This window comes from Scomber scombrus, chromosome 5 (genome assembly GCF_963691925.1).
Source record: "Scomber scombrus chromosome 5, fScoSco1.1, whole genome shotgun sequence".
Classification (NCBI taxonomy): Eukaryota; Metazoa; Chordata; class Actinopteri; order Scombriformes; family Scombridae; genus Scomber; species Scomber scombrus.
The window spans coordinates 12,746,956-12,764,235 of NC_084974.1; the positions used below are offsets into that span (position 1 = coordinate 12,746,956).

General features: G+C 38.2%; 2 protein-coding genes across 3 annotated transcripts; one reads left to right on the forward strand and one right to left on the reverse strand.

The window, feature by feature from the left end:
* Positions 1-2,930: 2,930 nt before the first annotated feature.
* LOC133980177 (protein NipSnap homolog 2-like) lies at positions 2,931-12,091 on the forward strand. 2 transcript variants are annotated; one of them, XM_062418790.1, is made up of 10 exons: positions 2,931-3,023; positions 3,626-3,768; positions 4,185-4,230; positions 5,149-5,243; positions 5,768-5,838; positions 5,940-6,080; positions 7,540-7,571; positions 8,767-8,861; positions 10,915-10,998; positions 11,167-12,091. In XM_062418790.1, the coding sequence occupies exons 1-10, from the start codon at positions 2,932-2,934 to the stop codon at positions 11,229-11,231; spliced, it is 864 nt and encodes a 287-aa protein (XP_062274774.1). In that variant the 5' UTR covers position 2,931; the 3' UTR covers positions 11,232-12,091. The 2 variants fall into 2 exon arrangements, with proteins under 2 accessions (XP_062274774.1, XP_062274775.1); XM_062418791.1 differs by having other exon boundaries at positions 2,932-3,023; positions 3,629-3,768.
* A 129-nt stretch (positions 12,092-12,220) lies between these two features.
* psph (phosphoserine phosphatase) lies at positions 12,221-16,912 on the reverse strand. Its single transcript, XM_062418792.1, has 6 exons — positions 16,844-16,912; positions 15,333-15,476; positions 15,075-15,209; positions 14,040-14,185; positions 13,677-13,825; positions 12,221-12,728 (listed from the first exon to the last, which is right to left on the reverse strand). The coding sequence occupies exons 1-6, from the start codon at positions 16,906-16,908 to the stop codon at positions 12,618-12,620; spliced, it is 750 nt and encodes a 249-aa protein (XP_062274776.1). The 5' UTR covers positions 16,909-16,912; the 3' UTR covers positions 12,221-12,617.
* Between the last annotated feature and the right edge of the window lie 368 nt (positions 16,913-17,280).

Sequence of the window (17,280 nt, forward strand, 5' to 3'; positions counted from 1 at the left end):
GAGATGCCATTTCAGGCTGCTGGTTACCATTTTTACCACTTTCATTTAATGTTGGATCCAGAAATGATCCTTGTGTTGTAGTCAGGTTTGTTTTACACCATGCCCGCTGCTGAATATAGTCCATAGTGTTTATCCAAATGGACTGTAGTCTCTAAAATTGCATTGAGTTGTAGCGCCTCCATCTGTTCAACTGGTGTAGTATATTATAAGGTATTTGATGACCATGCATATTAATTTTCATGTAGGTGCAATTAATTATTTTGGAAATTTGTATCTTGTTGTCATTTTTATCATAACTGATATTATCGGCATCTTTCACAGCAGACATTTTGACTTGTCATGAAAGCGCAGATGTCACTAATAACATTAACAATGATTCCGTTTTAGTCAAATGTCCCAGTAAATCATGACCATTTGACAATGATCCAGCATGCACAACACCATCCCCCAAATTGAATTGAGCTGTTATTAATTGTATTATTTATCATTTTTAACTTCTGTTTGACTGTACATGTCTATATTTTAAGTTGTGTTCCATCTGTTATCTCTAAAGTTTCATGTCTTCATGTTGGATGATACTGCTGAGCTATCATGAAAGACAAATTTCAACAAAGGTGGACAATGAAATTATATTACATTGTATTGTATAGCATTAAATCTTTAAAATGCAGCTTTACATCACATTGCTTTTATAGCTTTAAGGTTATTGAAATCATCTTACTCCACACTCTTTGACAGTATCATATACACGCATATCGCTTTGTTACAACTTTCATTATTAGCTACATAATGTTAACACTGTGCAAAATATTCCATTTTTTGTACCATTCAATCCATATTTTCCCAAACTTCAGCTTGACATATTTAGTGTCTTTGTAAACTTTAAAATCGCCGCTTGAATTCAAGATAAAGGTATGTAGGTTTGACTAAAGTTTGGTTGCATGGTATAAGGGAGTGCCAAAACCCCTGTGTGGCACAAATTTGTTCAAGGAATGCCAGCTGAGAAAAATGTTACTGTTGGATATGATGCATAACAGATGTACTGTGGGCAGAGAGACAACAGTGTGTGGGACCTCTGCTCACAGGAATGTCTCTGAGGGGGCTAATATCAACTACAAGAGACAATAGGCCTTTTTACAGAAGGCATCGTAACATATCATAGTAGGAAAATCACAGGTGTAGTTAATAATGTTAATAAAGTCTACACTCTTCCAGCTCCAGGGAACTCATTAGCATGGCTTTATAAATCATCTATACCAAACAAAACCATAATTATTTTTATTAATTACACCTACTAATTTCCCCACTGACAAGTTGAAAGCCCTGTCATGAAATGAGCTCACTGGATTTCTTGAACTAATTAGAGTGATAAAGGTGCAACAAAGCTAACAGGAGATTCAAGGGGATGTCATTCAAATGGTCTGTAACATAGACTCTAAAAAATAATATGGGCGTTGTCACCGTGATGTCACCCATTGGTTTTTGGACTGCCGTTTTGAAGCCTTGGGTTTAGCGACTTGGCCATAGCCATCTTTGATTTTTAAAGCCAGATCATGAATCTAATATAATGCATCTATGAGTCAGAAGTGATGAGAAATGACCATAGTCAACCGTGACGATGCTAGAGTTAATTTTCGCTAAAACAGGACTGAAACAATTAAAAACTGAACAGCCGACTCCTAAGAGGGTGTTTTAGTACAATCAAACGCTGAGTAAACTTCTTTGGGCGACCAAAATGTTACAATCAATTTTCACAAACTATAAAAACAACACATAGTCAGTGACTCTCCTCTAAGGCGACTCCTCTGAAGACAGACTGCTCACCTGGACTATTTTTTAAATAACATCCAACACATATATGTATCATATATATTTCAAATTCGCCTGTTTATAATCTTTTGAGTACTGTCTGTATACACTGTTATAGTATATTCTCTCTGTTAATTAGCCTATTAATGTTTTGCATACACTTAATTCTTACATCCTCCTTATGACCATATCAATATTCACTTGACTTGCACTAATATACAGTGTACTTTACTACAACATATTAACATCATTGAACAGTGTATACTCAGTGCATAGTATATTATAGTTACAATTATGGTTATATCTTTGAGTTTTTGTATAATTTATTCTATTTTATTTTTATATATATTATTTTGTCTGAGTCAGTCGAAGATAATACTTTATTGATCCCCAGAGGAGAATTTTTGCATATTATACCATTTGCAGGAAACAAGGAAAACAAGAACTAGATATACTTCAATAACATTATTTAAAAAATACAATAATATTCTATATACATGACCTGACTTGTGGATTATAAAATGAAAAGTTTTGTAAAGTACTGAAATACTTCGCAGAAATAAAGGATCTATCTATCTATCTATCTATCTATCTATCTATCTATCTATCTATCTATCTATCTATCTATCTATCTATCTATCTATCTATCTATCTATCTATCTATCTATCTATCTATCTATCTATCTATCTATCTATCTATCTTATAATAAGACTTAACTAGTAAAGACATAACTTGTAAAGTCAAGCAAGTGAGTGTATTTTGTTAGTCTATATTTAACTATTTAACTAGTCTGTTTTATTCATTCATTATATTTTTATATATTTTATATATTTTTTCTTATTTTTCTTATTGTGTGTTATTTATTGTAGCCAGTAAAGTTAAACCAAAAACACATTAAAATAGTCTTCCACAAGTGTGTGTGTGTGTGTGTGTGTGTGTGTGTGTGTGTGTGTGTGTGTGTGTGTGTGTGTGTGTGTGTGTGTGTGTAAATAAATAAATAAATAAATAAATAAATAGATGCAGGTGTGTGTGTGTGTGTGTGTGAGCGCCGTGGTGCTGCGCCGCCCCCTGCTGGTCAGAAGAGGGAACAGCTCCTGCTCTGTGTACTAGTCCAGTTGAAGATGGCGACTGGAGTCCTTCAGAGAGTGAGCGGAGGTTTGGGTCGGGCTAAAAGCAGGGCCCAGTCGGCCGGACAGCTCGTCGTTTGGAGCAGGTCTGCTAGTAATGAGTGTGCATGCTCAGTTTTTATTTCTGGGGTGTCTGGTGTCGGCTGTGTTGGTATTTAAATAAACAGAAAGCATGTTTCGTTCAGCTAAAGCTACGGTGAGCCTGGGCTAGCCTGTGTGACTGCTAGCCAGTCCTCAGTGGCCTTCAGCGTTAACTTAATGAAAACTGCACCTTTAAAATGATTTATCCCGAGTTTTGCGACATTCATTTTGCGTGTGTTTACTGGTGAAAGTGGAAAAAGTGCAAGTGCATTTTGTATTTTGCTACGGAGCATCTCAAATCTCAAGGTCAATCTGGGAACTTTATTGAACATATTGATACCTGCCTGTGTCAGGTGCTATGAGCCACAAACTACTACATACTAAGAGATGGTTGATGCTGCTGTATTTCACATGCATCAGATATCACAGTGCATTGGTCTGACATTTCAATTCCAGTCTGTATTATGACTGGAGTATTGTACTTAGTACACTGTCCCTCAATATGTGTGCAAGTCTCATCAGATACAGTATCAGATACACATGAGAGAGAAGACAGTCAGTCAGTCATGCCATGGCTTCATCCAGGTGATGTACTCATCTTTGTTAGCAGGGGGTTTGCAACATCAGGCAGCAGAAACAGACAGGACAGCTGGTTCAAGTCACTGTTTGTGAGGAAAGTTGATCCCAGGAAAGATGCACACTCCAACCTGCTGACCAAAAATGAGGAGAGCAACCTCTACAAAATTCAGTGTAAGTAGACCTCTCAAGATTTATGCTTTAAAAATAAACGAGGGCTGAACACTTCTGGAAAAAAATATGTAATTATGATTATTTAGACTAATATTGCATTTTTACATCATTATTCTCATTTTCATTGAAAAGCATATTAAAATGATTATGGTGTGATCTTTGTGGGGATATGTACCAAACAGATGTTTTCTTTAGTCTGTAGTGTATGATGTAGACCAGGATTTGATTTAAAATGGTATTTTGACACACATTTCACCTTTAACAAATATTCCACCTTCTTCAATTTGAAAATTGCAGTCGGCCATATTGTGATTTTTTTTTTTAAATAAAATTTTGATTAATTATTCAGCCCCTAGAATAAACCATTTATCCTGAAATGATGAAAAGATAAATATCGAATGCAACTTTCTTTCCAGTCCATAATGTCAAGCCGGAGTGCCTGGACTCATACAACAAACTCTGGTGAGTGTTATTGTACAATATTGTCTAATCCAGTGTGTGTAATGTCATGAACATGTTAGGAAATTTTCCATATTTGGGGTCAAGCATGGACCTTGACATTACAGTAAAGGCCGCACTATCATCTTGGCAGAAAGCCATACTCTCTCTCTCCTTGAGATGGTGAAGTCAGCTGTCTGTGGTGTTTTGGGGAATGCTGGAGACACTTTGATAACATTGCTGTGGCACCTAAGGTCAGAGGAAATGACTGTCTGACTCCCTAAAGCCGCCGATGGGTAACTGTTTCCTTGTTTGTAGAATAACGAACCAATAGGCTAATTACATTACCGTAGATGCTGAGTATGACCATTTATGGGCATAGAGTATTCGTGGTACTATCTGTGAAGGCTTAAAGACCATCCACGGAGGACAGTTTCCTCAGAATCAGTATCGATAATACTTTGATTCTCCTTGGCCAAGCTTCAATGAACTCCTCTACACTTTTCTTTACTGCTGAGGTTAAAGGAGGTACTGCTTTAGGTAAAAGGAATAAATGCTATTTAATTCTAAATTAAAAAGCAGAAGTAGCGACAGCAGTAGTAGAAGTGAGAGACGAGGACAACTGAGTACAGGGGTCTATTCCTGTGAGGTGATTGACGGGGTGGCATGACGCCAGTCCTTCACAGATCAACCTTGCTCATACTTAAGATGACTGAAAGGCGTTCTGCTTGTATTTGGGGACTAATTTGGGACCTGCAACTTGAGACAGAAGTCACATGACTGGAAGACACATGATTGTGATTTAGATTCTGTTGTTTAAAAAGTAAATGTGTACTCATCTGCAGATTTAAATGTCAAATGCCCTAGTTATCTGTGGATACTCTGTGCTGTGTTTCAGTTTTGGTTTGCATGTTAAATGAAAATATTTCTCATTCTTCACAGTGAGGAAGTTTTGCCCTCCATCCATGCTGATAAGTACTACCCCTGTGAGCTGGTGGGCACCTGGAATACCTGGTATGGAGAACAAGACCAGGCAGGTAGGATTACTAATATCTGCAGTATAACAGGACTTTTTATGAATGAATGAATTAACTTTATTGTCATCATACCAGCAGTACAAGCAATGCAAACACAACACTATACAATTCTAACAGAGATGCAAAGTTGCACCATGAGAGCATCCTCTGTATAAGGTAGCAGCATAAATGTCTTATTTACACATTTTGCAAATCTGCTAATATATACATGTAATCAATATATTAGCGTTATAAGAAAGGTGTTCCAGTCAAACTTTTGACTGGTACTGTAATTTGAATATGAAATAATAGTGATTCTGATGGAGGTTTTGATGTCCAGATGTTCTACCAGGATGTTTCATACTCAACCTATTTGAAAAGGGAAAAAAAGCATATATTACAGTAAATGTCTGTTCTGTATTTATCTAAAGCTCTCACAAAGGGAGGATATTTATGTCAAAGGTTATACGACTGACATCTTGATGTTTTTACTGTATCATCAGATGATCCTGCGTTCTGTAAAAGTTCAGATTTTTTTTCCTCAGTTCATCTGTGGCGTTACAGAGGTGGATACCCCGCTCTGACAGAGGTGATGAACAAGCTCAGGCAGAACAAGGTAAAGACCCCTTCACCTAGATCCTGTTAATACTTTAGTGGTGTGCTAATAACACTGTCAGTCGAAGTAAAGTTTATTGATTAGTGTCCATTCACTGACAGGAGTTCACAGATTACAGGAAGGAGCGAGGTAAGATGCTGTTGTCTCGCAGGAACCAGCTTCTGCTGGAATTCAGCTTCTGGAATGAGCCAGTGCCCAGAGAGGGACCCAACATCTATGAACTCAGGTCCTACCAACTCCGGGTGAGTGCGAGAGCAGCAGTTTATCTCATCTTTAGTGCTATACATATGTGTGTGCAATCCAAACTATTCTATCAATACTGATTCTGATACGTCAACTATCTGCTGACACAGACTATTGATCCGATACTGGTGCTCTCCCTTCCCCACATCTAAAACCTGTATGACTCACTGCAGCACTAGAATCATTTTTATGTAAAGTAATATGAAGGCCAGGGAGTACAAAGTCACTAAAATAGTCTGCTGTGACTGTATGAATTTAAGTGATAGTGGAAACACTGAATTTTATAATGACATTGATAAATTTAATGTGGATCTGTCACATCATTGCAGATGGAATAGGCTTAAAAAGTTCCATATTTTTGTGACAATACTGATTGAGCACGTCAGATCAGAGCGTTCCTAGTTTAAAAACATATTCTCCAATGTGGCAGCTTATATTAAGTTATTCGCTCTTCATTTATACCCTGCAAAACTGCTTTTTCACAAAACTGCTTAAAGAATTTTAAACAGCTAACACCATAACCACGTCTACCTGAAACTTGCAGGGAAATGTTTTAATGTAAAATCAACTGTTTAAGTATGTTATTAGAGACTAATCGATAATAATCGGCATGTTTTATAAATGTTCATCCAGAGAAAGCTGACTGGTCGTTTTTTGCATGATCATAACTTCATATGGTTGTACATATTCACCACCAGGAGCTACCAAGTGCAAACACAATCAGTTATCTGAGGCTTCCGGGCTGGTGGTTGGAAAGGGAGAACGTTACTCTTTCACTTTTCCAGCTCACGTTATCCCTTTTTAGACTAATGATGTTTCAGTCACATGCTTACCTTCTGTGACCTCTACATTACCTCCATGCTTGCCAAACTACTGTCAGACATGTAAATCACATGCCTTCAGCGTTCAACAGACATCATTTGTGCTTTTTTTACCCCAGTGTGTCACTCCATACAAAGTTTGTATCTACTTATGGACTCAAGGATGAAATCAGCAATCTAGTGGCACATGATTGTAACATAAATTGTTAAACTGAAAGAAGTCTTAGTTCTGCTACATAATGCTTGACACACAACCCACAAGCTCCTGCAGATTAAGTCGTTCTTTCTAATCTGAAAAGCAAAACTGTCTCTTGGTCAGCGCTCCCTGCGACACGTGATGAATGCAAGCTATTATCCCTCATCACAGGCTGAGATTACATTGTAGTGACAGCAGGGCGTTTGTTGTCTTAAGCAGCAGCGAATGATTGAAGAAGTCTTCGGGTGTAGTTATTATTCCAGTTTATCTCCACTATGACAAAATACCTGCATTACGTTATTTGCATTACATTATTTGTGTTAATTTCGTTTTCTCTGGAAAGAAGAAGAAGAAATTATGATATCCATCTAAAGTTTTGGAAAGTTCTGAATTATATATGTTTTATTGTAATAAAGTCTATTGTGTTTTTCTTTCCTCCAGCCAGGAACCATGATCGAGTGGGGTAATTACTGGTAAGGCAGCCTGAACTCATTTGATTCACTGAACTGTGATTACAGAACAGTTGCACTACATGAAACCTCTCCCCTCATGCTGTCATTAATAAGAGCTATTCCACAGAGAGGGTCTATTTTGAAGCTGCACTGTCATGCTCTCGAGCCAAGATTCAAATTCAAGGGGAGTTTTAAGTACAATTCATGTGCAGTGTTTAGGATAATGAGCCTGGAATATATTAGGTTGACATTGCCAACAGGTCAACATTTATCAGTTTATGTAATGCAGCTGATTGCAATTGATTAAAATGAAGACGTGAGCTTTCTGCACACACCTTTTTCCGCAGCAGTAGATTTCTTTGTTGGTCTTTGTACTTGTCTGACCAGTTTTACAGTGAGGGCCACGTTTGACTTGCCAACAATTTCCAGCATCTCAAAATTCCCCTGACTTGGTATCAACTCTTGGGTGTCTTTTTCCAGCCAACAGATCATTTGCATTATTTTGTTATTAAAATAACACGATATTTTAATAATATCCTGTTGCTTTCCTCCTTTGAGGCTTCGTGTTTCCTATGTGTGACTTAAATAATCATCTTTGATGAAAATATGATACTAAAGTCATTCTTTTTCCTAAAAACAGTTTTCTTATGTTGTGTTTATGCCTACTTCAACCAGCCTTTGTTTGAACAAATCTCTAAAGTAATGCAGATTATGCCAGCAAAGCAATTTAAGGCAATTTCAATATAATTTATATAGTTCAAGGTTTAAACTCCTTTGTGAAGTTACAACAACATGAGCTTCATAATTTTACATCCAGATAGATTATAATGTGAATAAGTGCATGTTTACTTTGAGGAAAGCATAATAGATTTGAAACACTAGTGCGTTCATTTCACATGGACTTGGCAAGTATTAAGTTTCTTAAACGTGTATAAAATAAGTTACGGTGTCACATCTTATGGCTGGATGTGATGTTGCAATGGATAATCATTTCTTTGGAAGACAACAGTTATCTAGCTTGCATTAAGAAAATAGACAAAATCCTGTTGTGTAAATGAAAAACAGTCCAGAGGAAATTCAAAGAGGATGTTGAAATTCATTCTTTGAACACAGGTCAAATATACTCTCTTTTATGTTGGAAACCTGGTCTTGTTGTGCCAGATGTAGCTGTGGTGTTTTTGGCCTGTGTTGTGACTGAAGTTTTTCTTGTCTGCAGGGCCAGGGCCATTGGATACCGTCAGCACAACAGTGAAGCTGTGGGAGGGTTTTTCTCACAGATTGGAAATCTCTACATGGTTCATCACCTCTGGGGTAAAGTTAGATGCCAGCTTTATTCAGAAATACTGCATGCTGACAGAAAAATAATGTTGCTGGTTAGTTGATTAGTCAACCAACTTAAGACAAATGTCCCTTTGCAACATTAAAAAGAACCCATGGTGACATTTTGGCCCTGAAAAGGATAACACATATATAGTATAGTATTCATTGATAAACGACAATGTTGACAGTGCATACCAGAACCAAACATTGGCTCAGAGTGTGTCTACTAAATGCCTACTGATACTTACTGAGCTGTGTCAAAGGAATGAAGCCTGTGAATCCCTAAATTGAATGTAATTTCACTATTGCTTTTCACTGTTCGAAATGTACAAGAACTAGCCTATAGTTCTTCCTCGCTCCCAACTACGTGCCAACCATTTTGATCATTGAATAATTGTTTTGCGTCTTTCTTAAGAAAAAAAGAATCTGCATCTTAAATTTGAATAGTTTCTGGTCTTTGACATTTTCACCTTTTACTGACCAAACAACTAATCAATTAAATGATAATGAAAATCATCAGTAGTCGCAAAGAAAGAATTCTCACTAGTCTAGGGATGTCAATGCAATGTAAAAATTGAGGTGTACAGCAGTGATTCTTACGCCTGCAACTATTGATTATAACTAGAATAATCGATCAGTTTTACCAGAAAATGCAAGAAAAATGGGGAGAAACATCAAATCCCCAGGTGATGTCTACATAATATCTTGTTTTGTCCACAACCCAAATATATTCAGTTTTCTGTCAAAGGAGACTAAAGAAACAAGACCAGTTTTGACCTTTAAAAGCGGAGTTGTACACATCAAACCTTTCTTTCCCATCATTCTTCCATCTACTCCCAGCAGGTGAAGCAGTGTTGGCGCCCCACCATATACAAATTTACTTAACTCAGAACGCATGTGGCCTCCCTCTCTCCCAAAATTGCCAAGGCTCTCGGGAGCAGCCAGCAGTATCACTGATTGTCAACAAACATCGATGACAAAATTAGTTCGCTGATGAATGAAATTGTCGGTTACGTCATCAGACGTGTTTTTCATGCTTTGCAGAGCGGTGAACTCCAGTAGTAACAAACAAAAGCAGCTGGCCAACACATACTGCTGCATGACTTTTCCGGAGCTAACTGGGGGCTGCTCTCCCTGCTGAAGACATGAGCACACAAACTGTACGCTCCACACCACATTTTCTCCAGTCTTTGCCACCTTTGAAAAAATCTTGCCGGGGGCAGCACAAGGCACGCACACACACACAAAAAAACTCTCAATCGGTTTTCTATCGCTCATTTATACGTCCCGTCAATGATATAATATCACCATGTGGATCAGTTTACCTTGTTGCAGTGGGCACCCTACTTCTAGTTTGTGAACTATCAGCTTCTACCTGCTGAGATCGCAGTCAGAAGTAGGAGAGGGGGAGAGGAGCAGGGGGAGGTTGACCTCAGGTCTGTCCACTGAAAGCCCGAAGTAGGAGCAGTGGAGAATCTAGCGCACCTAATTTTGTACGGTGGCCTAATGATGCAAAAATTAAAATGTCACACCAAATAAACCACAATTCATACTATGAATCTGTAGTTTCATAGACACATTTTTTCTGGGTTGTGAGTAAAATCATTAATAATAATATAAAATCAGTCTGCCCACCACCAGGGTGAACTGGTTCAGACTTGGTTAACACTACTAGAGGATGGTAATGATGATTTTATAAGTGTGGTGTTCTATTTTTGTTGTATAGGATTTGTGCAGTTTACTTTTATTTTATTAGCAATATCTTATAATTCATAATTAAAATAACTTTGCTAAAACTTTAAACATAGTGCCTTAATTTTTTAGGGTCACAATACGTCAATGTGTTTTACAACTAAATACCGCTGCATCCAAGTGTCTGAAGCTTCAACAATTAATCAGTGAAGTGAAAAATAGTTACCAGATTAATTGATAATAAAAATAACTGTTAGCTGCGGCCACAAATCATGCAAAACAGCTGGCTTTTAGTGAAGTGACTCTGTTCACTCATAGCAGTTCTGAAATGAGTATGATTTGTTGATTGCAGCCTATAAAGATCTTCAGTCCAGAGAAGACACACGGAACGGCGCCTGGCAGCAGGAGGGCTGGGACGAGGTGGTGTATTATACAGGTGAGCAAAAATGAAAATCTTGTTCCCCACTCAAAGTAATGCGATCTCATTGTTTATCAGGCCGTCACTCCATTTGTCAAGTAACAGGATATTGAACCGAAATAGATTTCAAAAGGACTTTAAACTGTGGACAGAAAAACATATTGATTTGCTTGCTTCTTTCTCCAGTTCCTCTTATTCAGCATATGGATTCCAGGATTATGATCCCAACAAAGGCTTCCCCGCTGAAATGAAACAACACAAGAAGAAGCTCAAATCAAGTGGCACCCTTTCGAATGTTACATCCATCCAGAGCATCACTATCATGGTTTCAACCTCCTGGCAGTGCTGCCAATCCACATCCCTTCTCTGTTACTGTCTTTGTATTATTGTTATAAAATGTCACCGGACACAATCCATTTCCTTTTATTTCTGGAGCAGGATGAGTAAATTTGGCCCATTGAAACCTCCTGATGCATCATTTTGTCCAATGTCCCGTGCCAAATTGAAACTGGTCCATGTTTAGAACCAAAGTTACTTGAAAAGAAGCAGCTGTGTGATGTGTACGTGTGAGGACAGACAGGTCAACAAAACTGCTGAAGCTCACTGCACAATGCAGTGGCTATTTATTTATTTAATGTAAATTTGGAGTACGTTATCTGTTTTAGGTGTGCCGAGAAAAGGAAGCCTCACCATTGCTGAGTGAATGGAGAAAGCCTCTGTATAAGAATTAGAACACAGCCGTAATTCATGATGAAAACCTCAGTTTTCATACTTTAATCAAGGTCAGTTACAAATCAAACAACTTTTCGTTTTTCGTTTTTTTTTTTTTACAAAACACTCCTTTTAGTTGTTTTTTGTGGATGTTCTTTGGTTTCCCTGTCATGGTAATGTTGATGTTTCATGGTGCTGTGTTTGTAACTTTGGCTTCTACTTTTCTCCTGTGTTAAACAGCATGCCTGGTTTTAAAAAGGGTTTCTATCAATCATGTTTTAATGGGGCATAATGATCCTGTGTGAAAATGTGTTATCTATCATTGAATGAGTGAATCTGGCACTCAGAGGGCAGTCACGCTGCTACATATTGTAATATCAGATTTTATCGTTAAAAGGAAGCATGTATATTTTGTCTTTTTGTTCATCAGTTCATAGAGAACAGCATAGAGGGAAGGACAAGAACGCCAACACAGATTAAAGTAGTTCAAACACCTTTTTTTGACAGCATGATCTTGTGTTTAATGCCGATTTTTGCAGGACTCTAGTCACCACACTCAATGACATGTCCAGTTACATTTCTTATTACCCATACAGAATTGAAAACATTTCTATCGCTCATTGCACATGACATAATATGCAAGAGTTGTGTTAGCTTACCTAACTCTTTAATGCAAAAACACTAAAACTTCCATATAAGACTGTTTGATTATTTTTTTTTAGTATCTTCTAGTATAAAAATCAAGAGGGCATCAGCCCCATGAAGGTAAAATTGGTCTCACTAGTGAAAACATTTTCATTCATTATAAAAATCTATTGACAGCGTCTAAGGAAAAAAACGTGCACTGGATAAAAACCGTTAAAAAGGCACACCATTACGTGCAAATATAAAATGTTAAAATTAGTAACTGTACTCTTTCGGCATCTTTAGATCTTCTCCAGTTCCTTCAGGAGCTCTCCAAAACTTGAGACATACCACGAACACCTGTCCTTAACCTGCGGCCTGACGACGTTGCCTCCAAATCCAATGAAAGCACTCTGTGGGGGAGAGAAATGCAACGTTTGCACACTGTATTTCCAATTTGTTACATTTTGTCATTTGCCAAAATGCAAACATGTTATATACTTTCCTGCTTCTCCAAGGACACACAGTACTAACCCCCGTCAAACATGCATGCGTTTACTTTAAATTAATGTTAATTTACTTTAACACACAATATGTTCTTTTCCACCACTAGGGGTCTCTCAATCAAAATGATAACTAAAGATAGACTTTGATGATGATGTGAGGTAATGTGGGATCATGGGAGTTGTTGTCTCAGTTTTATTATCTGGTTTCCTCTTCTCCAAAACAAACAGACCCAGTGATTAAAACTGGCAAAATAACTGAATAAAGCGGTTTCACGTTAAAAATCAGTTTTCTCTGACGCTGTTCGGCAGACAGAGGATGTCTGGAGGGGTTGTGAGCTGAGCTGAATGTTTACTCAGCTTGTTTCTTAACTTAAGATCCAGACATCCAATGGCTAAAATACTTAATCGATTAAAAGATAGAGTTCATCAATCAATCAATGAATCTTTATTTATATAGCACCAAATCACAACAAACGTTATCTCAGGGCACTTTACACAGAGCAGGTCTAGACCGTACACTTTAATTTACTTTAGAAGAGACCCAACATTACCACATGAGCAAGGAAAAACTCTTTTAACTGGAAGAAACCAACGACAGATCTAAAAAGTCTATCATAACACTGTGGGGATATGGTGCCTGACAGGTGAGCAAATGAAAAATATAGAAATAAAAATGACAGGTTCCTGTGGGTTTGAATATTGGTGGAAACATTTGGGATAATGTAAGTACACATCTCAGTCAAATATATAACAGATCTAGTCATTTTTAGACATTTTAATGTGGAAAAATCATATATTGGGCCTTTAACTTTGGAGACAATTACAAGCAGTATAAGATGTGATGCAAACACTTACAGCAGGAGGGCAGGCCTCTAGATCAGTGGCTCCATCTCCAATCATCACCACAGTCTTGAAGCCATATTGTTCCTTCAGCGCGCTGATGACCCTTCCTTTTCCACCACTCTCAGCTGTAGGCTGACTTTCATCAAAACCAGCATACTCTCCTGAACAGAGACAACTTTAATTTAGCTTTGTAGCATGGCAGCTTCTTACAACAACAAAGTGACAAGAGATGATGAAGAAAAAGATTTGATTTCAGATTAATAGTTAATACATTTTGACATTATCAGGTAGACGAAGGAAGTCTTGTTAATTCACACAGACGTGGACTGTGATGCTCCACCCTAGAAAATCACAGAAACAGACTCCAGCTCTCACCATTGAAGTAGAACTTGAGCCGGTTGGCATAAACATGATGAAGAGGAATGTTTAGCTGAGTGGCCACATGTTCAACGATGCAGCGGAAGCCGCCTGAGATGAGGAACACCTTTATGTTACGCTGGTGAAGACGGTCCACAAGCTCCCTGCACAAAGACAAACAGCCAGTTACACTCACTCAATATAGAGGGATGCAGTTTTTTCTTACTTTGCCCGGTACGTAGTGGTAAAACCTAATTTCAAAAATATATCAAGATAAGTTGCATTGACTCCCACTACACTGTTAGCCAATGTCAGCAACTGTCATAGCTCCATGAGTACTACAGCAATTTAGTACTGAACTCACTTAGAGCAGTGATAACCTCTCTTTTAGTCCCTAGTATGTGCCAAGCTACATACATGGGAGGTGTAGGGTCCTACACCTCCCATAATGCAACTCTATAACAACTTTCTCCCATACTCCCTTCCAGCATCTTTTCCTCAGTGCCTTCAAGGCTAAAGCTAAAATCAACGTCACATCTCTACTGAAGAAGACATATAATACTGTTTTCTCAGGCTGAATAGTAGTCCTCACAATGAACTGAGTGTCCCTTTAAAGAAAATGGGGCGGCAAATAATTACTTTCATTAGTGATTAATTTGACAATATTTTCTCAATTGGTTAAATATGTGTAAATAATATTAAAAATTAGTGAAAATCCCTCAAATATCTTATTTTATTGAATCAACAGTTAAACATTTTTAAAAAGATATTCCGTTTACTATCATGAATGACAGAACAGCTTTGAATCCTCACATCTGAGAACCCAAAACGAGCACATTTTAAGCGTATCAAATAATTTCTAATCGTCAGTACAAAACAGTCCATTTTGGGCTCATAGTGAAACTGAATGTCCACAATAATTAACATGCACTCCGGCATTCAAATGTCTGTTTATGAATATAATGAATTTAGTCTAATGAGGCTCCATGTTTTGCTTTCCAGTGATATTGGATTGCATTGAATGTAAGGTCAGACTGGACTCTTCACACTTACCTGATACCTGGAGTCAGCTGAGGTGGATGGTCTGTTATCAGTTTGTTCACTTGTTCTCTGGAACATCGGATGATGGAGAGACGCTCAGTTAGCGCCGTTTTAAAAGTCATAGAGCCGCCCATGGCTTTGCGGGTCCTGAAATTTGAAAGAGATTGTATACTATTTGAAACAAGTCCAGTGATATGAGCATATGCAATAAAACTGTAAAACTTTTCTGTCCCCTATTTAATGTGATGTTGACAGCATGTGCACACATACATTTCAGTGACTGCATCTCCCACACCACAGAATTTGGCAAGTTCATCAATGCCCTCTTCTTTGATGACCGTGCTGTCCACATCAAAACAGACAGCGTCTGCTCTCCGGAAGAGTTCCTTTGTCTGAGACAGCGTTGTCATTGTGCTAAGAAAATATATGTACAGTTAGTATGCTCAAAAACAACTAGAGCATTTCAACAGGACTTAGAGGATAGGTTCACAGTTTTTCTAGTCTGTCTTAAAACAACAGTCAGGTTATCCTCGCTGTAATCATTCCTCCTGTTCATACCGACTATTAAAAGATCCACTTCAAAAGGTGTTTTCAATTAAAGTGATGGGGGCCAAAATCCACAATATTTCCACACAGTCATTTTGTGCAAAAATACATAACTCAAAGTTTATCTGAAGCTTAAGTAGTCAGAGTTAGTCATGTCAAGTGGATATCTGCCACATTTACAGTGTTTTTAACATCAAATTCCCTCAAATGTGTGTTTTCTCAAACAGTGTTTCCCTGTTGAGCTGTAATGGAAGTATAGTAAGAAGAAGAGGGACTTTGGCTTTATAATATACTAACATTGAAAGATACTAGATTTGACTAATTAGGACGACCTTCATATTATCTTAACATAAACTTTTAAACACATTCTTGCACAGGAGGAAGACTTACTTTACTCACTCACTTACATTGCAGTGATCCTCTGGGGCCAGTATAAACAGGAGAAAACCTTGTTTCAATAATTCTTTTGACCACGTGATAGAGACTTAAGGCTAAAAGATGTCAGACGACATGTCATGGCAAACATTAAGAAAGTCATCTGTGGGGAAATCTAATTATCATTGGGAGTGCCGAGCTGAGCTTTGTCGGTTAAACGTGATGCCTGTGATTTTCCCCGCAGCTGCCAGATTTCATTGTGTAACTAAGCCCTGTATGCAGTGGATGTCTTGTGTCCAGTGAAGCAGCAAACACATCTATTGGCTGAAATACCTATGTGTTAATGTGTCTGCATCGACAGAGCTCATCTCATATAAACACAAGTCGTGTGTGCACAAAAAAAACAAAGCGTTGCATAAAGCAAATATAACAAAGTTATACAAACTATATATATAAGAGAGAGAGAGAGAGAGATCGTAATTGACATCATGTACCCGTGTTGCGTCACCCACATATGCACACTACTCATGACTAGTTGGGTCCTGCAAGCAAAACCCCAAAAAACAGGCATGAACACGATTAAACTTGGTCAAACGCCAACCTTCTGTATGTTTACTATCCCTTAGTAGACGGTAAGTCACTTCTGCAAACCACTGACACTGATTATATGACGCTTTTACGCTACTAATAATCATTAGTATGGGTCGTTACCTGTCTGGTGTTGTCTATTTCACTTGATTTAAAGCGATAGTCACACCCGCTGCACGACTATCGATGTGTGCATACTCAACCTGCAACACCAGGCTAAAAATGTCTTCGAAAACATATTTAAAATGTTCAAGTTATTTGGTGGTACTTACCGATGAGGATAGCTGAGATAAGGCACTAACAGCTTCAGCTTTAGCCGACCTCTCAGTGGGCTCATTGAAGAGGAAGAGAGGCGCTGGATACTCCACCAATCAGAGGAGAGAGGCGCTGGATGCTTCACCAATTAGAGGAAAGAGGCGCTGGACGCTGCACCAATCAGAGAAGAAGCCGGTGAGGTCCCGCCCACCGCCTTCTACTTCGGCTCCATGGCAACAGCGACGGTTAACTGACAACTAATTTGTGCTAACTACAGAAAAGTGGCTACATTTTATGGGTTGTCCCCGCAAAAGCTGTATTAGAGCAGGTTTACTGTCATTAAAGCGAACAATCCCAGCTCAACTGGACAATAAACCCCGCATTGAGATGATTCAGGCCTGGGCTTATTGACTTGACAAACTTGGGTCAGTTCCCAGCAGCATTCATTCAGATC